We start from the raw sequence: 15,378 nt of genomic DNA on the forward strand, positions 1-15,378 counted from the left end.
GCAGTTTGTCATCTGTTAAACAAACAGTCTTTATTTCACGAGATTTCTGGGGGCTGCTCCAATGTTAAAAGGAAGTGCTGTCTGTCGAATGGAGTTCCAAGTTCTTGGCTGGGGAGCTCTTTCTCCTTGATGCCAGGAGGAGATGAGACCCTGTGTAAATTTTGAGTAGTTACATGAGGTCATGTAACTACTCCCATGAGAAGGAGAGGTGACATCCCTGCTCCTGGTCAGGCCAAGACAGGGTCCCAATAACTGCAGCAATCTCAGTTATGGTGGTGTAGTACCCTTGCTGTGTCCTCAGTCTGGGACGATGGTGGGGCCAGGACCCCTGCTCACACCTGCACGAAGAGGGGAGCTGTATGGACCATCAGCAGGGTTGGGGACGGGGGTGCTAAAGACAGACAAGCAGGGTTGCAGGGAGCAGGTGCCTATTCTGACACGACCAGGGCTGGAGCTCTGAGGGGTCCCCTGCAGCAGGGGTCACTGCACCCCCATGGTGCACGGGCGTCTCCGTGAGCGAGGTGGCTGCTGTTCTGCATCAGACACAGACTGACAGCACAGCTGCCAGACCCTCATGTCCCCACCCGCGGTTTTGCAACCACACAGGGGTGAGGCCTGGGATGGAATGATTTGTTAGTGCTCACGCAGGGAGACACAGCCACCCGCCAGAACTGCATTTACCAGCGACCTCTGACCCTGTCCACAGCTGTGGTCGGGACGCTGTTCCAGGCAAGCTATGTGACCACTCGCAGAAGGACAGGCCTCCCTCTGTCAGCCCCGGAGGACTGGTTTTTGTCTCGTACTCCACAGACAGCTTAAAATTGTTATGGAAAAACATTTTATTAACATGTTCAACTCACTTCCAATGAAATGATTAATTTTTCATTTACAGTGGTGTCCAATGTTTGTCTTCTGTTCTTTTTTCTTTCAAAACCAGCACCAAAAAGTAAAACAAAAATACCATGGGTACAGTACGTAATGTAAGTTAACTAATGGAAAATATATACATTTGACTCTGAAATGGAGAAAAGAGAACAAAGCAATGAGATTATTGCTGCTGAGGATCTTTCCCTGTGTTCTGATAATGTCAAGCCATGGTCAAGTGAGAGGGCTTCATTTGCACCCACAAAAGTAGCACCATAAGGTCGTAAGACTCTGTCGTTAGTAACGCGTTTGTGCAATCAAAAAGGTACAGTACTTGAGTGACAGTACAGGGTATTGTGAATAAAGAAACGTCACTGTTGTGATCACAGGGTTTCAATGTCTTCTGTACAAAGTGGAACAAGAGTGCCATCATGGCTTCGCCGAAATCAATCATTGCTTGTGCCATGAACAGAAGGCGGGCTGGTGAATTTCAGAGCAGCAAGTGCCAGCATGAGCTAAAGGAGGTCAGAGAGACATGGACTCTGGGGGAACCAGTGGGTGTTCGATAATAACGAAATCAATTATTTGCATTTTGAGAGGGTGGGGCCCTTGCCAGATGCATCCAGTTGATATAGTCAAGGTAGCCAGTCGGGGGGAATATTCAGAGGCATCCGAGAAAGTGCTAGCCTAGGGGCACGTACATGCCCAGCTTGGGCGGGCCCCGTGGGTTCCTTAGCTGGCTGCCCTGGCTCAGCTCCTCAGCCCCCGAGGCTGCTATCTTTCTGACATTACATGGTGAAGCACAGCCCATTTTGGAACCCTAGCTCCCCAAGAATTTGAGAGTTTTGCAGAAATGGGGTTTGGGGGAGTCTGTCAGTGGCCAAGCCTGAGCTGGGGAGGACAGCGTTTTGCATAGGCTGTGCTGCAACACTGACGGGGTTTACACTGCAGGGTGGATCGCGCTATCCTGGCACTCTCTCAATCAGAGCACCCAAGCAAGCTTCTCAAATACTTCTCGTCGATTCAAGAGGAACCGCACAAATCTCTTGTCATCCCTACCACGTCTCTATCTCTGGAATATTAGAAATCATAAATTGAAACAGCCTGTAAGACGGGGTTGAGAAGGCAGGAGATTTTCTTTTTGTTTTCTTTCTGATTTAAGCTAATGGACCCTAAAGTTGTGACATCATCAAAAACCAAAGCAGATACATAAACACAGCACCAATAAATCAGGAAGAACTTGGAGATGATCCCTGGGACATTGGCATAAGTGAGATTCCCCCGTCTGCAATAAGGGAGAAGGTGGGTTTGTCATGGTAAAGTCCTTGAACATAAGCACCCATCAAACACCCACCAAGCTGGTGAGCAAAACAGGTCTCCTGGCATCTAGGGTCTTTCTCTCCCAGCTCCCAAAGCGGGCAGGGTCCTACCATCTTCTGTGTTCTTGTCATTTCCTCAGACTTCTAGACAGGGCACAGCTCTGTTTTGATAGGTTGCGGGAGGGAAAGACTTTCTTCGTGCTTTTCTGAGGGTCATCCTTGTCTTACTAAGAAGATGGGTCAATACCGACAGCATGACAATAATGGGTCCCCCAAGGTCTGGGCTGTGGGAAGGCTCGGTGCTTGTGCAGTGATCCCGGCCCCCCAGGCCGAGGGGCTTCTGGAGGAAACCAGTCCCATGCCAGGGCGAAGGAGGCAGAGCTTCTAAAAAGAATCAACTTCAGATAGATGGCCAAGGTCAATGGGAAGCCACGTCTAAGGTGCAAAGCTTTATGAAGTACTGACAAGAGTGGAGGCCCCCAGAATGTGGAAGGGCCACACACCCCTGACAAAGCTGTCCTGAGCTCACCTTTATGCCAGGGAACAGTCCCATCACCCAAATGAACAGATGTCCCATTTCATAGCACCTCGAAGAAAGACTTTTCTGTTTCCCTATGTGGTGGACAGTAGAGTATACAAATTAGATGCCTGCCCAAACCCAAACACTTCCAGAATATTCTCCCCAACACAGGTTTTTACGCAAAACTATGCGGCCCTGGTGTCTTTGGCTGATACAGATTCAGACTGTCAGGGACAAGACTTCCAAGAGAAGGCCCAGGATCTAGAGAACACCTTTTCAGAGAAGAGCTGAGAGGCTAAGTGCTGACCCTGGCCCTCTTGGGGGTAGCCATTGGCAGAGGCTCACTGACATCTGTCCTTCCTTCCGGGGTGTCACCGGCTTTCAGAATAAAGCCTGTTTGAACGTGGAATGTCTCACTGGGGGGATAGTCCCCCTGCCCCCGGCACATCAAGCACCGGGAATTCAATCGTCAAAAGAAAGCTGGACAGAAGCGCTCAGTGACGTCTCTTTCTTTTGACAACTGTCTGTCAGAGGTGTTCCCTTTGAGGTACACAGAACCTTAGAAATTACAATAATTTTGTGACTCATGCCTATTTTTTTCCTTACCGGAGAAAGCCATCCAGTGGCCATTAACAATATATTAAGTACAAAAGCACTAACAGCAAATGTCAAGTCCACGCTCAAGTTCTATGCGATTGGATTCTCGGGACAGCCTGGTGGGGGGAGCGGCGCTGTGCTCTGGGGGAGGGGGGTCCCGGCCGCAGGACTGGTGCGCTCTTGGGTAGGGAGGCTTTCAACGAGCCATGTCATCAGGATTCAGGCCTCGCGCTGGCGCATCGAGGGACCCTTGGGCCACGTGTCATGAGCTTGGTGGCGGTGGCAGCGGCTGGCGCATCTTGTTCGCATAGAAGTCCCTGCACGTCTGGCAGCAGCGCTGGTACCACCGCATGTCCTGACAGAGGTTCTTTTCTCGGATGACCCGGCAGTACACTGTCCACTGGTCCCGCGTACATTTGTAGGTCAGAGCGGCTACAGGGACGGTGGAAACAGAAAGCCCAGGGGTTACGGATGGCCCAGGGACATCAGGATGCCTGCGCAGGGGCGGCCTGTGGTCTGACACACTCCGGAGCTGCCCTCACCGACAAGCACACCGGAGCCTTGCGCAAACGGAGGAAATACACCCCCTGCCGGGGCCACGGGATGCCGCTGTTTTCGACAGGGGACACGCTCCTGTGTCTAACCCGACCCCTTGGCAGAGCATGGGTCTGCCTGCTGCTTCCTCAGGGCCAGGGCACTGTGCACCCTGCTTCTCACCTAAGTGGCACTTGCTGTTATTTTTTGGAGAAGGACACCATCGTTGCTGGCATTCATAAAACAGAACGGCACGGGGCGGTGGACATCAAAGGGCCACCAAAGCATAAGCTCGTAGCCTAAGCAAGTGGCCCGAATCTCCTTCAGGGTCATCCTGCAGAGAGAATGTCCTGCCTGAGGGAGGTCTCTGGAGCATACCAAGGAGGTGTGTGCATGCAAAAGCCCGGGGTGCCCCTCTGCCAGTTCAAAGACCCTCCAGTGAAGCAACTTAGAAACCCTCTTCATTCTGGCTGTGTTCCAGTGTTAGGGAAAGGGGCTCTGGGTAGGAAAATATTCCTCAGGGATTTCTATTTGGAAAAGTGGACACCGTCAAAAGGAATCACCAGATTAGTGTTAAATGCTCCTCTTCTCCCTCCTGTGCCACTGAATTAAATACTCCACCCTATCAACACCTCTGTTTTCTTCTCAAGTGTTAGCTTGGGGAGCATCCCATGCGAACGTCACCGAGGCTTCGTGAATGTCGCCCCAGCTCCTTCACTTCTGGAAGAACGCACCTCCCTTTGCCCTCCTCGTGCACAGGAGCCCAAAAACATTGACTGAAGACCACCCTCCCGTGTTCCTCATTGTTGGCAGAGGGACTAAGCGGGACGCTTGAGCCGTTGTTGTGTTTGAGGTTGCCGCTAGCAGACGTCTTTTTCATGACAAGGAACGAAATTCCACCTCTGAAACCTCTAACCTTCTACAGAGCTGACAAAAGACCTCTTCAGGGCTCAGCTAGGGCCCAAAGGGGGCTTTCTGGCTTACAGAACTCCCACCTCCCCACCCCAGAAACCGGGGGCCACTCACCGAGGCGAGGGGAGGTGATGGTGTTCACGTTGATCTTGTCATTGCAGACCTCCTGGTGGCACTGTCTGTAGGCTGCTGGCTTCGAGAGGGCGGGGCACTCGTTGCCATGGCGGCCGGTGACCTTGTGCATGCACTGTACTACGCGGGACTGGAGGCCCTTCCCACAGGTTGAGGAGCACTGCCAGACACAGGGACAGCCTGAGCTGGGGGCCTAACCTACACCCAGGAGTCCTTGACAATGGCTTTGCAATGCAGCTGCCCCTCGGTGTCATTCCCAGGGGCTTGGAATAATGTGGGACAAGGGGCTTCACTGCATCCCAGGTGTCTGACAGAAACCTGCTTCGAGATGTTACGGACTGAATGTCTTTTGTCTCCCCAAATCCCTAACTCCCAATGGGATCGTATTTGAAGGTGGGGCTTTTGGGAGGTAGTTAGGTTTAGATGAGGGCATGAGGGCAGAGCCTCCATGATGAGAACTGTGTCTTTATAAAGAGGAAGAGAGACCAGAGTCTGTCTTTCCCCCGTGTGAGGACACGGCCAGGACACGGGCCCTCACCAAGAAACAAATCTGCTAGCACCTTGACCTTAGACTTCTCAGCCTCCAGAATCATAAGAACTAAATGTCTGTGGTTTAAGCCCCCTAGTCTATGGAGTTTCACCCCAGCAGCCTGAGCTAAGATGCAAGACAGTTGCTAAAACATTAATGTATGAGGCCTGCATTTCACTTCCCACCCTCTCTACTCCCATTCCCAGCAGAGAGCTGGGCTTTTGAAATCCTCGAGACAGTGGACAGGGTGGCCTGATGGCACCCAGGAGGCACTGGGCCTGATGACCAAGTGGGTCTTCCCCAGTGCTTTGTGCTGTGGGAGGCTCTGGGGTCTTTGCCTGGTCTTGGTTGTGGAGGGGAGCTCAGGCATGAGTGGGGTCAAATTTCCCGCAAGCCTGGAGGGTCGGGGCTCAGAATCAAGGTGGAGAAAACGAAGCACAATCTTTTTTTTGCATCACAGAGTCAAGGAATCTCATACTGTTTGTGGCTGACAGCTTTAACTCAGACACCAAATCCCGGGCTGCTGGTAGACCTGGGTTTGCTAAAACCCGCCTGGCGTAGCTCAGCAGACATCCCAGGTTCCCAGTGAGCGGACTCGGTAGGACTTTCCCAAGTCCTGTCTCTCTTTGCATCCCTTTAAAGTGCTCCACAGGGAGACTGTCAGCGACTCAGCTCCGCCACCCTGATCCTGCTCTCCGAACTCCTGGGCACTTGCACGCTCTCCCAGGGGCCCTTGGAACTGTCTCTCCAATAAGCTGGTCGCTTCCAGCCAGAGAGCCAGGTTCCTATGCACTTTCTCCCCATCTGGTGTCCCCTAGCGCCCATGCAACCCGTGATTTATGGGGTTCTGAGAGCACTCTGCAAAACTTTAATAAAGCAAAGGCCTCAGGTGCAATAGCCCAGCTGGAGTTAATACCGGCACCTCGGGGTGGAGAAAGGAGAGCGGGGCCTGCCCTCCAAATGCCACATGCGGTGACGACGCCAGGTGCCGTCCGGAGAGTGTGCCTCCCTGTCTCCTCCCCTTTGGGCCGGACCTTGGCCTGTGCTGGAAGGAGGACCTTCCCTCCAGGGGTCTGCGAGGAGTCACCAGGCACAGGCTTGATGGGAGACTGCTGGTACCATTTGTGACCACGTGGGCACTGTCTGCTCCGCAAAGAGCTTTTGTGTGCCAGGTGAATTCCTCTGCAGAATCATGTGGGGTTTTTGTTTTTGTTTTCACTTTAGAAGGATAAAGAGGCTCAGAGGGAATGGTGCTCTGAAGGGGTCTTTGCAAATCAAAAAGGAGGTGGGAAAACCACAAGTGACACCCACTGTGGGCTCTGGCATGTTCAAACCAGAACAGGCACGCTCCCCAACAGGCAAGGCGGGCCCCAGTGCCCCCGCTTTGTGTCTTGCTTCACATCCTATCTTCTGGATACACTAGGCATGGGCTGCTTGTGGGCTTGAGAATTCATTGTGCATTAATGGATGCAGATTTCTGGGCCCCACCCTAGACCTTGGGGGTTGGCACTGGAGCACAAGAGAAGTTTGAGGGCTGCTGAGGTGGAGGAGTGAGGTCACATGAGGAGGTCCCACCAACAGGAGACCTTAAACTTAGGACGGCTGCCATAGCAACAGGACTTATACCTGGGGGGCCTCTGGGGGGGCGGGGAGCTGACAGCAGGTTGGGATCTGTTCTTGGGATTACCTGGTGAGCTTCTAAAAACCTCGGTGTCCCAGGACAATCAATCAATATATGTAGAAGGGGCACCCACAACTGAGAACCTCTGATTTATCCTGAACTTCTGCCCAGTGGCCTGTGTAGTGGAATGAGCTCTCTCTTCTTACAACTGAAGTAGTTGAATATTCATATACAAATACCGTAAAACCTTGGATTGTAACTTGTTCTTCTAGTGCTCTGCAAGATGAGCAAACATTTCTAATAAGTTAAAATTTTTTTTAATGTTTATTTATTTTTGAGACAGAGAAAGACAGGGTGTGAGCAGCGGAGGGGCAGACAAAGAGGGAGACACAGAATCCGAAGCAGGCTCCAGGCTCTGAGCTGTCAGCACAGAGCCTGACATGGGGCTGGAACTCACGAATCACGAGATCATGACCTGAGCCGAAGTCAGACGGACACTCAACTGACTGAGCCACCCAGGCGCCCCTATTATATACCTTTAAATATGAATGTGTAACTACCTGAAAAAATTATGTAGTTTATGGAGACATTTGACTAGTCCACCTATACCATTAAAGATTTTTTATATGTAAGGTGGTTGTAAAATCAAAAAAATAAAATAAAATCTACTTCCTGGGAAAATGGGATTACCATGTACTTGGGACCAGATTCCTGTGACTATTTGGCACTCAACTGCCTTTGTGAGGAAAAGAGGTATCTGCAGACTGATCTACAAGTGACATCAACATCCTTTTTCTCATCGGATCTTGACTGCACCATGGGCCTTGGAGCCACCTGCTATAGGAGACACACCCGGAAGGAAGAATTAGGAATTACGTGTCTTAATATTCCTTGGAGAGGGGGACCACCCAGGGTGGGACTGGTGGTGGTTGGGGCCCCAGGAAACAGCACAGCCTAATGGAGAAGGTGCCTAAAGCTATGTCTATCTTGCTCCTATGGCACCCCCTGACCGCGAGGTACCCAAAGCCCTGCTGGCTAGGCGGTCGTCCAGGGGTGAGTTACTTCCTGGCCAGGAACCTCAGGAAGTGTTTCGATGTCTTTTGCAGGTGTCATTATTATGTACGTAAAAATCAGGGCAAGAACTCAATCCTGTGGGTCTATTCACACCAAGCGCAAAACTGACAAGGTCTCTGCCTGAAAATGATCAATGACCATTGTAAAACTCAGGTATTCAGGGTGACCTTGATGGATGGTTTTCTCCTCTGAAAGTTCTTAGTCATGTTTCACATGCTCTGGGGCCAGGAGGTTGGGTGGGGGCAGGGAGAGCATTCATGATGTCCCCCTGCATATGCAGATGGTGTGTTTGCTTATCCTGTGGGTTTGCTTGTAAGGTTCCATAATAAGGTGGAACATTCCACAACAATCTAGAGGCTGCTGGCTACTGAGCTCAGTGGGGGTGTCTGGTCCAAGGTCACACAGTGAGTGAGTGGCAGAGGAGGGACAGGACCCCAGCTGCCCCATTCCATGGACCAAATTCCATCTTCCTGTACGAATTACAGCTTGCACTGGTGGGAGCCTCTATGGGAGCCAGGAAATGAAAAGCTAGGTCACTGCCCAGGTCCACTTCTTATTCATTATCTTTCCTAGTATGGGTCATTGGCCTTTAATTTCCCAGTCTGGAGAAAAGAACTGCTCCATGAGATCATGGAATTCTCTCCAAAGATCCCGCATAGAGACTCAAGGGTCTGTTCTCATGGCTCTCCAGCACCTCTGTGAAGCCGGGCAGGGCCAGGTGACAGGCTGGGGGCCGACCCTCCGCTGCTGTGGGGCATGTAGGGACCCTGCAGGCCCTGCCCCTCATAGGGATTTGCCTCTCAGATTAGGCTGGGCTAAATTTTAGCTGGAGTCCTAGGAACTCTGCTGTTCCCACAGCGGTGGGCTGTGAAGGGCCTGTACTCATTAAAAAGAACTTTTGAGAACCTTAGAGCATTTGCTTATCCACCTGAATTGTGTGTGAGCCAGCCCCACAGAGGCTGCTTCAATGCCTCAGGTGAGAAGACAAGCACGTAACCAAGTGGCAGGTAAAGAAACTTCCATTTCAGTCCAGGTGGTGTTAAGCCTGCCTGCCCCCGCCAAACACCCATGGGTAACCACACTCTCCCCGACTGGGGTTTTACTGGGGACAGAGCCACAGGGGCAGCACAGGCCTGTCAGCATATTCCATCCCTGCTTACTCGCTGTGTGACCTCAGGCAAGTTACTTAACCTATCTGAGCCCCAGTTTTTTCATTTGTGGCTTGAGGATAATAAAACTCTCCTTGCAGAATGATTTAGTGATTAGAATCACTTGGACGGGTGACCAGCAGGGAGTCTGGGAGAGAGCGAGCCCTCAACAAGTGCTGCTATTATTATTAACAGCGCTTGGACAAGAACAGAGAGAGCTGACCAGGGAGTCCCTCAAGCCCAGGAAAACACACTGAGTCACTTGGCCAACTTGCTTAGCTCTCCATGGGGCGGCCATGCCCTGCCTGGCAGCAGGCCGCCACAGACAGGTGTTGCGGGGCCACCCTTGCCCGGCTCCTGGCCCTGATCTGGCAGCTCAGCCAGATGACCTCTGAGAGCACAGTTAGAAGCTGATTTGACCCTGAAGACAAATGTGATTGCAGACAGGTCTGAAGGGTTGCTTTGAACAGCATCCCGTTGTATGTAACTTGAGCTTGCTGCATTCAGGATAACACAGGCGCAGACAATGGGCTCCATCTCTGTCTGCCTCCCCTCGGCCTCAATTTTAATTAAACAGTGAGGAGACCACAGTGTCTCCAGATTGCACCGGATTAGCCCCAAGCATTGCTGTGAAGCCATTTTCAGGCTCTTAAAATCCAAGCAAACAGATCTGTAAAAAAACGTATCTGGTCTTGTTAGAAGCACTCTTTCACTGTTGGGTATTTTTTTTTTTTCAGGTCGCTCATTACGTTAACATTTATCGTGACTCCCTGAGACTCGGGAAACAAAGATAGAAATGGAGCAGGGATAAATCCAGCAGAAAAGCTCCCTGCCAGACGACCTGAAGCAGGGTCAGCCCCCTCCCCAGCAAGTGGCCGCAGCCGCACGTCAGAGACTAGGCTTGGTGACCCGCCACCGATCTCAGGGCTCTCCCCTGGCTAGGATGGGGAGTCAAAGACACTTGCAGCGGGAGTTTCACTGGAAAAGCAATAACAAAATCAAAAGTTCTGGTGCACAGAGAGCAAAAGGTTCACGGCAACAAAGAGAAATCTTCAACTTGAATTTACTCATGGGCTTGTGGTGTTAGTTCTGGTGTGGCTATGAAAAAGAGGATTCCCTAAAAGAGTGGGAAGGCCTGTGGTCCCTCAGACCCAAGGACACGGTGGAAGGCTTCCCGCCTCTGCTTCCTTGATGACAACGATGGTGACAATAGCAGTAATAGCAGCCAGGTCCACCTTCTGCATGCCCGCTGAGGGCTGGGCCCTGGACTTAACGTCATTCTCGTTAGTCCTTGTTAATCATTCTACTACCAGCGGCTGTGGCCAGGGCAGTGCTCAGAACATAGTAGGTGCACAATAAACACACACCAAATGCGTGAATGGCACCACAAGGAGCACAGGACTGCCTTTCAGAGAGGCCGAATGTGAGGCTTAGGGCGTCCATGTGACTGTTCCCCAGTGACAGCTCCAGGCCCCCAACCCGGCCTCCTCCAGGGCCACACCGCTCCCCGGAGGGGAGGATCCAGGTCTCTGTCACCCCACAGAGGCCTGACCCTGATGACATGCTCCACTTCGGTGAGGACTTCCTTCTCTTCACTTCTCGCAGCTATAAAATCACCACTATAAATAACACGGAATCCCAAAGGGGTGTTTTGAGAATTAGCTAAAGGAGGTTGTAAAAACCTCAGGAAGGGGAAAACGCTGCAGGAATGTTTGGTGCTTGCATGAGCCCGGGGTTCCGACAGAGTCGGGGAGGGGGGGGCGGGTGGGCTGGCTTCCTCCCCGGGGCTCTGGGGTGAGCAGGAGGCTTGGCAAGGGGGAGCCCTCACCCCGCGGTGTAACCGCCCCCACGTTCTCCCGTTCTCCCAGAGCCTGGTGTCTGAGGGGCCAGCCCGCCCCCGGGGCGGGTGTGGATGGCAGAGAATGAGGCAGGGGGTGGGGGAAGAGAATACACTCCAGATAAAACTCCATTTTGTGTCTGAGAGGCACTTGGCTGGTGAAATGTCAAAAGCTCTTCAAAAGCATTTTTGACAGATTTTCCCCCGACTTGGCATTGAGCAATGCAAACATCGGAAGCTGTTGAAACCTGAAATAGCAGGTTTTAAACAGTAATGAAAATCCCCACTGTCTTTGCTCCAGCCTTGAAACTGGAAATGCTTTCTTAGACACACACACACACACACACACACATACACACACACACACACCCTTCAACTCATACTCCCTCACAAACTGTTTTTCCCTTCTAGCCTCAGCCTTAGCTTCCGGTTTCCCCCAAGTCTCTGAATTTGCAACCTGGCGACCTACAGATTCTGGCTGGGCCACGCCAGCCCGGGAGCCAGAAGGCCAAGTTGACTCCCGAGGAACTGCAAGAGCTCTGGACTGTGCTCTGTGAGCCCGGAACACAGGGGACTCTGCCTGGCCACTCTGTGTGTCCTTGGGCAGAGGCTGTTATCACTCCGGTAGCTTAGCTCTCCCAGCCCGTCAGTGACTGCGCACAAGATGCTCCACCCCGCTGGAGGAGGCTGGCCCAGGAGCCCAGCAAATGCCGCAGCAGCCCCTCTCCTGCCTCCTAGCCACGCTGTTGCCATGCGCACACACCGGGTCAGGGCACACACTGTTTTATGGGACCTGAACCACATTCAAAGAGCTGCTCTAAGATAACACATATTTGATAGGCCCATGGAAGAAATGGGATTCCACCAGAGATCTGTGGCTGCAGCAGAAGACAATGGCAAAAATAATGAGATGATGATGATGATAGAAACAAGCACCTCCCGGGTGATCTCCCTGTGCCAGGCCTTGGGCTAAGTGCTTTTACAGATGCCCTATAGGGGGGTACCCCTAGACCCAGCTGACAGAGGGTGATGCTGGTTCAAGTTTACAGGAGGCCACAGCCCAGTGGGGGGTGTGGACCTGTGTCATCCTGACCGTCTGCCCTACTTTAGGGTCACTGACGTAGCATGTGTCGAAACAAAAGTGTTCCTTAGGGGCAGCATCTCCTGATTCAATGACTAGGTCCAGGTAGTGGTTAAAACCCAGGCTGCAATGCAGGGGGAGCCACCCCCTCTCTCGGATCCCTTGCTCCACACCAAGGCAGCTGGTTTGACAAAGGGCACCACTAGGTGAATGGACGGGTCAGAGGCATCAGCTATTATTCAGCTCACTTCATGCAGGCACCTCTCCTCGCAATTTCCGATAACTCTGCTGCTCTACAGGAAGTCCATTTCTCTCACATGAGCAGGTATGGGTCCTGGACTTTTCTCTGCAAGTCTACGACCCAGTGGCAGGCTCTGTTCACCCACTCAAAGTGCTCCACACCGAGGGGGTATTCTGCCCTCTCTCCCTTCTGCCCCTGCCTGAAACGCGTTGAGATCTGATGACCTTCCTTTCATTGGCTGCTTATGCTCCTCAGAGTAATGTCAAATAGAGAGAGAATTGGCTTATCTCTCTCTTTGCCCACAGTGCTGGCTGCCCGCTGGCTGCCCCAGAGAAGGGCCCCGATATCCCCAATGTCTCACATACTTCCTCTTTGATGTGCAAGTTTCTTTTAATAAGGACTCAACTTTTTATTTCACAAATAAGGGTAGACAACATGTAGGACCGCAGATAGAGGCAAGGGATTGCCATTATGTCAATGACTGATACAAAGCCCTTGGAGAGCAGGTTTAGATGGGGGGTGGTGTGGAGAGAGAGCAGGGAGATACTTGACTTGTTTTTTTTGGGAGGGGGGTGGATCAGTCAGTCGAGTGTCCGACTTCAGCTCAGGTCATGATCTCGCGGTTCATGAGTTTGAGCCCTGCGTCGGACTCTGTGCTGTCAGTGCAGAGCCGGCTTCAGATCCTCTGTCCCCCTCTCTCTGGCCCTCCCCCGCTTGCACTCTCTCAAAAATAAATATTAAAAACAAAGCAAAACAAGGGCAGGTAGACACTTGACTTTATACCAAGCATATGCCTATGACAATTAGAGCCGCAGGCCATAGGTCATCTCCTACCCGTTTCAGGTTAGGAATCTAAGCCTCTGAGGTTATTATGCACCTGGAAGAAAGGTGAATTAAGAGCCAGAAGGCAGGGACCAGACTCTTAGCCCCGCTATTTTGTAGCTGTGGGACTTTGGGGAAAAAAGCCACATCACCACTCTGAGTCAGTTTTCTCATCTGTAAAATGAGGACGGGGTCAAATGAGATAATATGAGTGAATGTGCTTTGTAAATTTTAAAGCACTGGTGTATGTCAGGGGCCACTGTCACTGGTCCCAACAGGAGCAGTGTCACCCCCTGCCAGCATCCCCATCCACAGTTTTCCCAGGAAGAGGCTGCCTGGGTCCCATAGCACTGTGTTCATACTGGCCCAGTGGGACTCAGGGTGGCCTTCTGCAGTTGGCTCCCTGTCGGTCTGTACCTTGGATGGGTCACTATCCACTCTCATACCCCCAGGGCCCAGAGCGGGTTTTCTGGCACAGATCGGGAGCTCAGGAAATGCTGGTTGAATCCCAGAGTCTTGGCTGCCGGCCCCCAGCTTGGCAGGCAGGCCAGCCTTGCAGAGTGGGGAGTGGGGTCAGACCCCACCAAAACAGGTGCAAGCTTTGGAAGTGGTGTGGGCTGGAAAACTTCCCGTAACAAGCCCCTCTCGCGATGCAAGGTCTGTTCATTGCTAAGGCCATGGAGCTGAAACCCCCATCTCCCTGCCTAGAGCACAGTAAGGCCTCCACCACTGAGTGAGAGGCTCTCCCAGACTTCTTGGGGGTCTGCAGCTCACACACTCTTCATGCTTATTTCTTCCTTTGACCTCCTATGGCCCCTGGGAGGTGCTGTGATTTCCACATCAGTCTGGGGCTCGGGTGTGAGGGGCACACCTGGGGCCTGACTGAGGCCTTGGAGTTAGACCAGCCCCCTTCCATGGGACCTTCGCAGGCACCAGGAAGTCAACGGTCACTTTGATCTCTTCAGTGAAAGGGAACAGCCATACTCTTAACACAGACAGCCAACGGTTTTCTTTAAAAACACCATCCATTATGATCCCTCCAGAATAATTTGTTTCTAATTAGAAACATCCCGTCATTTCAGCGGTGATTAATGCCTCTGGTCTTGAAACTGAAACATCTCAACTTTTGATCAAAAGTCATGCTATTCTAGAAAGAAATGCGATTTCCTCCTCTCCCATTTTAAGTGACGTCTCCCTCCCCCCGGGTTGAATACCCAGCAGTTAGCGGGTGAAAACAATGATTTGCACAGATCTGGAAATAGCTAATATCCCAGGAGGGTAGCCAGCTGCAGGCCATTTTTCAAACATGGCAGAGCAGTAATAATGCCCTCAGCAGGGATGGGAATGTGAAGCCTGTCCCTCATATGGGACCCCGGTTACGGTTCAGTCATTTGCTGAGGCTGGGGGAAGGGGAGGGGCCCTGCCTTCCCCAGGTTCTGGGTGTTGTTCTCAGGCACCCTCACCCAGCTACAGGAAGGGATGGGTGCCAGCCCCTTCTCAGGGGTGACTGGTCCTTCTTATTTCAGTGAGTGCAGGATGGCACCTGTGGAATGTCCATGGACTGGCTGGTCCCTCACCTCCCTGGAGACGGCTTATCTTTCTCAACGGCACCCGTGGGGCCAAGTAACAGGAGACTGCTTGGATGCAAAATGTCAAAGCTTCCAGACACACTGATGCCCTGACGGCCCTTGAAATTCTATTGACTTTCCTTTGGGGCAACTTGTGTGAAGCCTTCAAAGTCTGGAATGTGGGGAGGTTTGGAGGCTGGTTACAATGGAGAGGGTTTAAAAGTGCACTGACCCTTGGGGCGACTGGGTGGCTCAGTCAGTTAAGTGTCCAACTCTTGACTTCTGCTCAAGTCATGATCTTGCGGTTCGTGAGTTCAAGCCCTGCATCCGGCTCTGTGCTCACAGTGTGGTGCCTGCTTGGGATTCTCTCTCTCTCTCTTCTCTCTCTGCCCCTCCTGAGCTTGTTTTCTCTCTCTCTCTCTCTCAAGAAAATAAACTTAAAAAAAAATGCACCCACCCCAGGCATGCAACAAGGGGACGGTGCACAAGCTGCAGAGCGGAGACAAGATGTTACTCACAAAGCACATTTAGTCTGAATAAGTGAAAATGTCAGGGTAAGAACCATCCAGTGGAATCCAC

General features: G+C 52.0%; 1 protein-coding gene across 4 annotated transcripts in view; it reads right to left on the reverse strand.

The window, feature by feature from the left end:
* Positions 1 to 821: 821 nt before the first annotated feature.
* Positions 822 to 15,378, reverse strand: part of ADAMTS17 (ADAM metallopeptidase with thrombospondin type 1 motif 17) — a 343,034-nt gene continuing 328,477 nt past the window's right edge. For all 4 annotated transcript variants that reach the window (XM_060617804.3, XM_060617802.3, XM_060617803.3 and 1 more), the window contains 2 exons: positions 4,861 to 5,038; positions 822 to 3,732 (listed from right to left, as the gene is read on the reverse strand). In XM_060617804.3, coding sequence (XP_060473787.1) covers positions 3,563 to 3,732; positions 4,861 to 5,038 — 348 coding nt within the window. In that variant the 3' untranslated portion in view covers positions 822 to 3,562. The remainder of the gene's footprint in view (positions 3,733 to 4,860; positions 5,039 to 15,378) is intronic.

Source organism: Panthera onca, chromosome B3 (assembly GCF_046562875.1).
Source record: "Panthera onca isolate mPanOnc1 chromosome B3, mPanOnc1 haplotype 2, whole genome shotgun sequence".
Lineage (NCBI taxonomy): Eukaryota > Metazoa > Chordata > Mammalia > Carnivora > Felidae > Panthera > Panthera onca.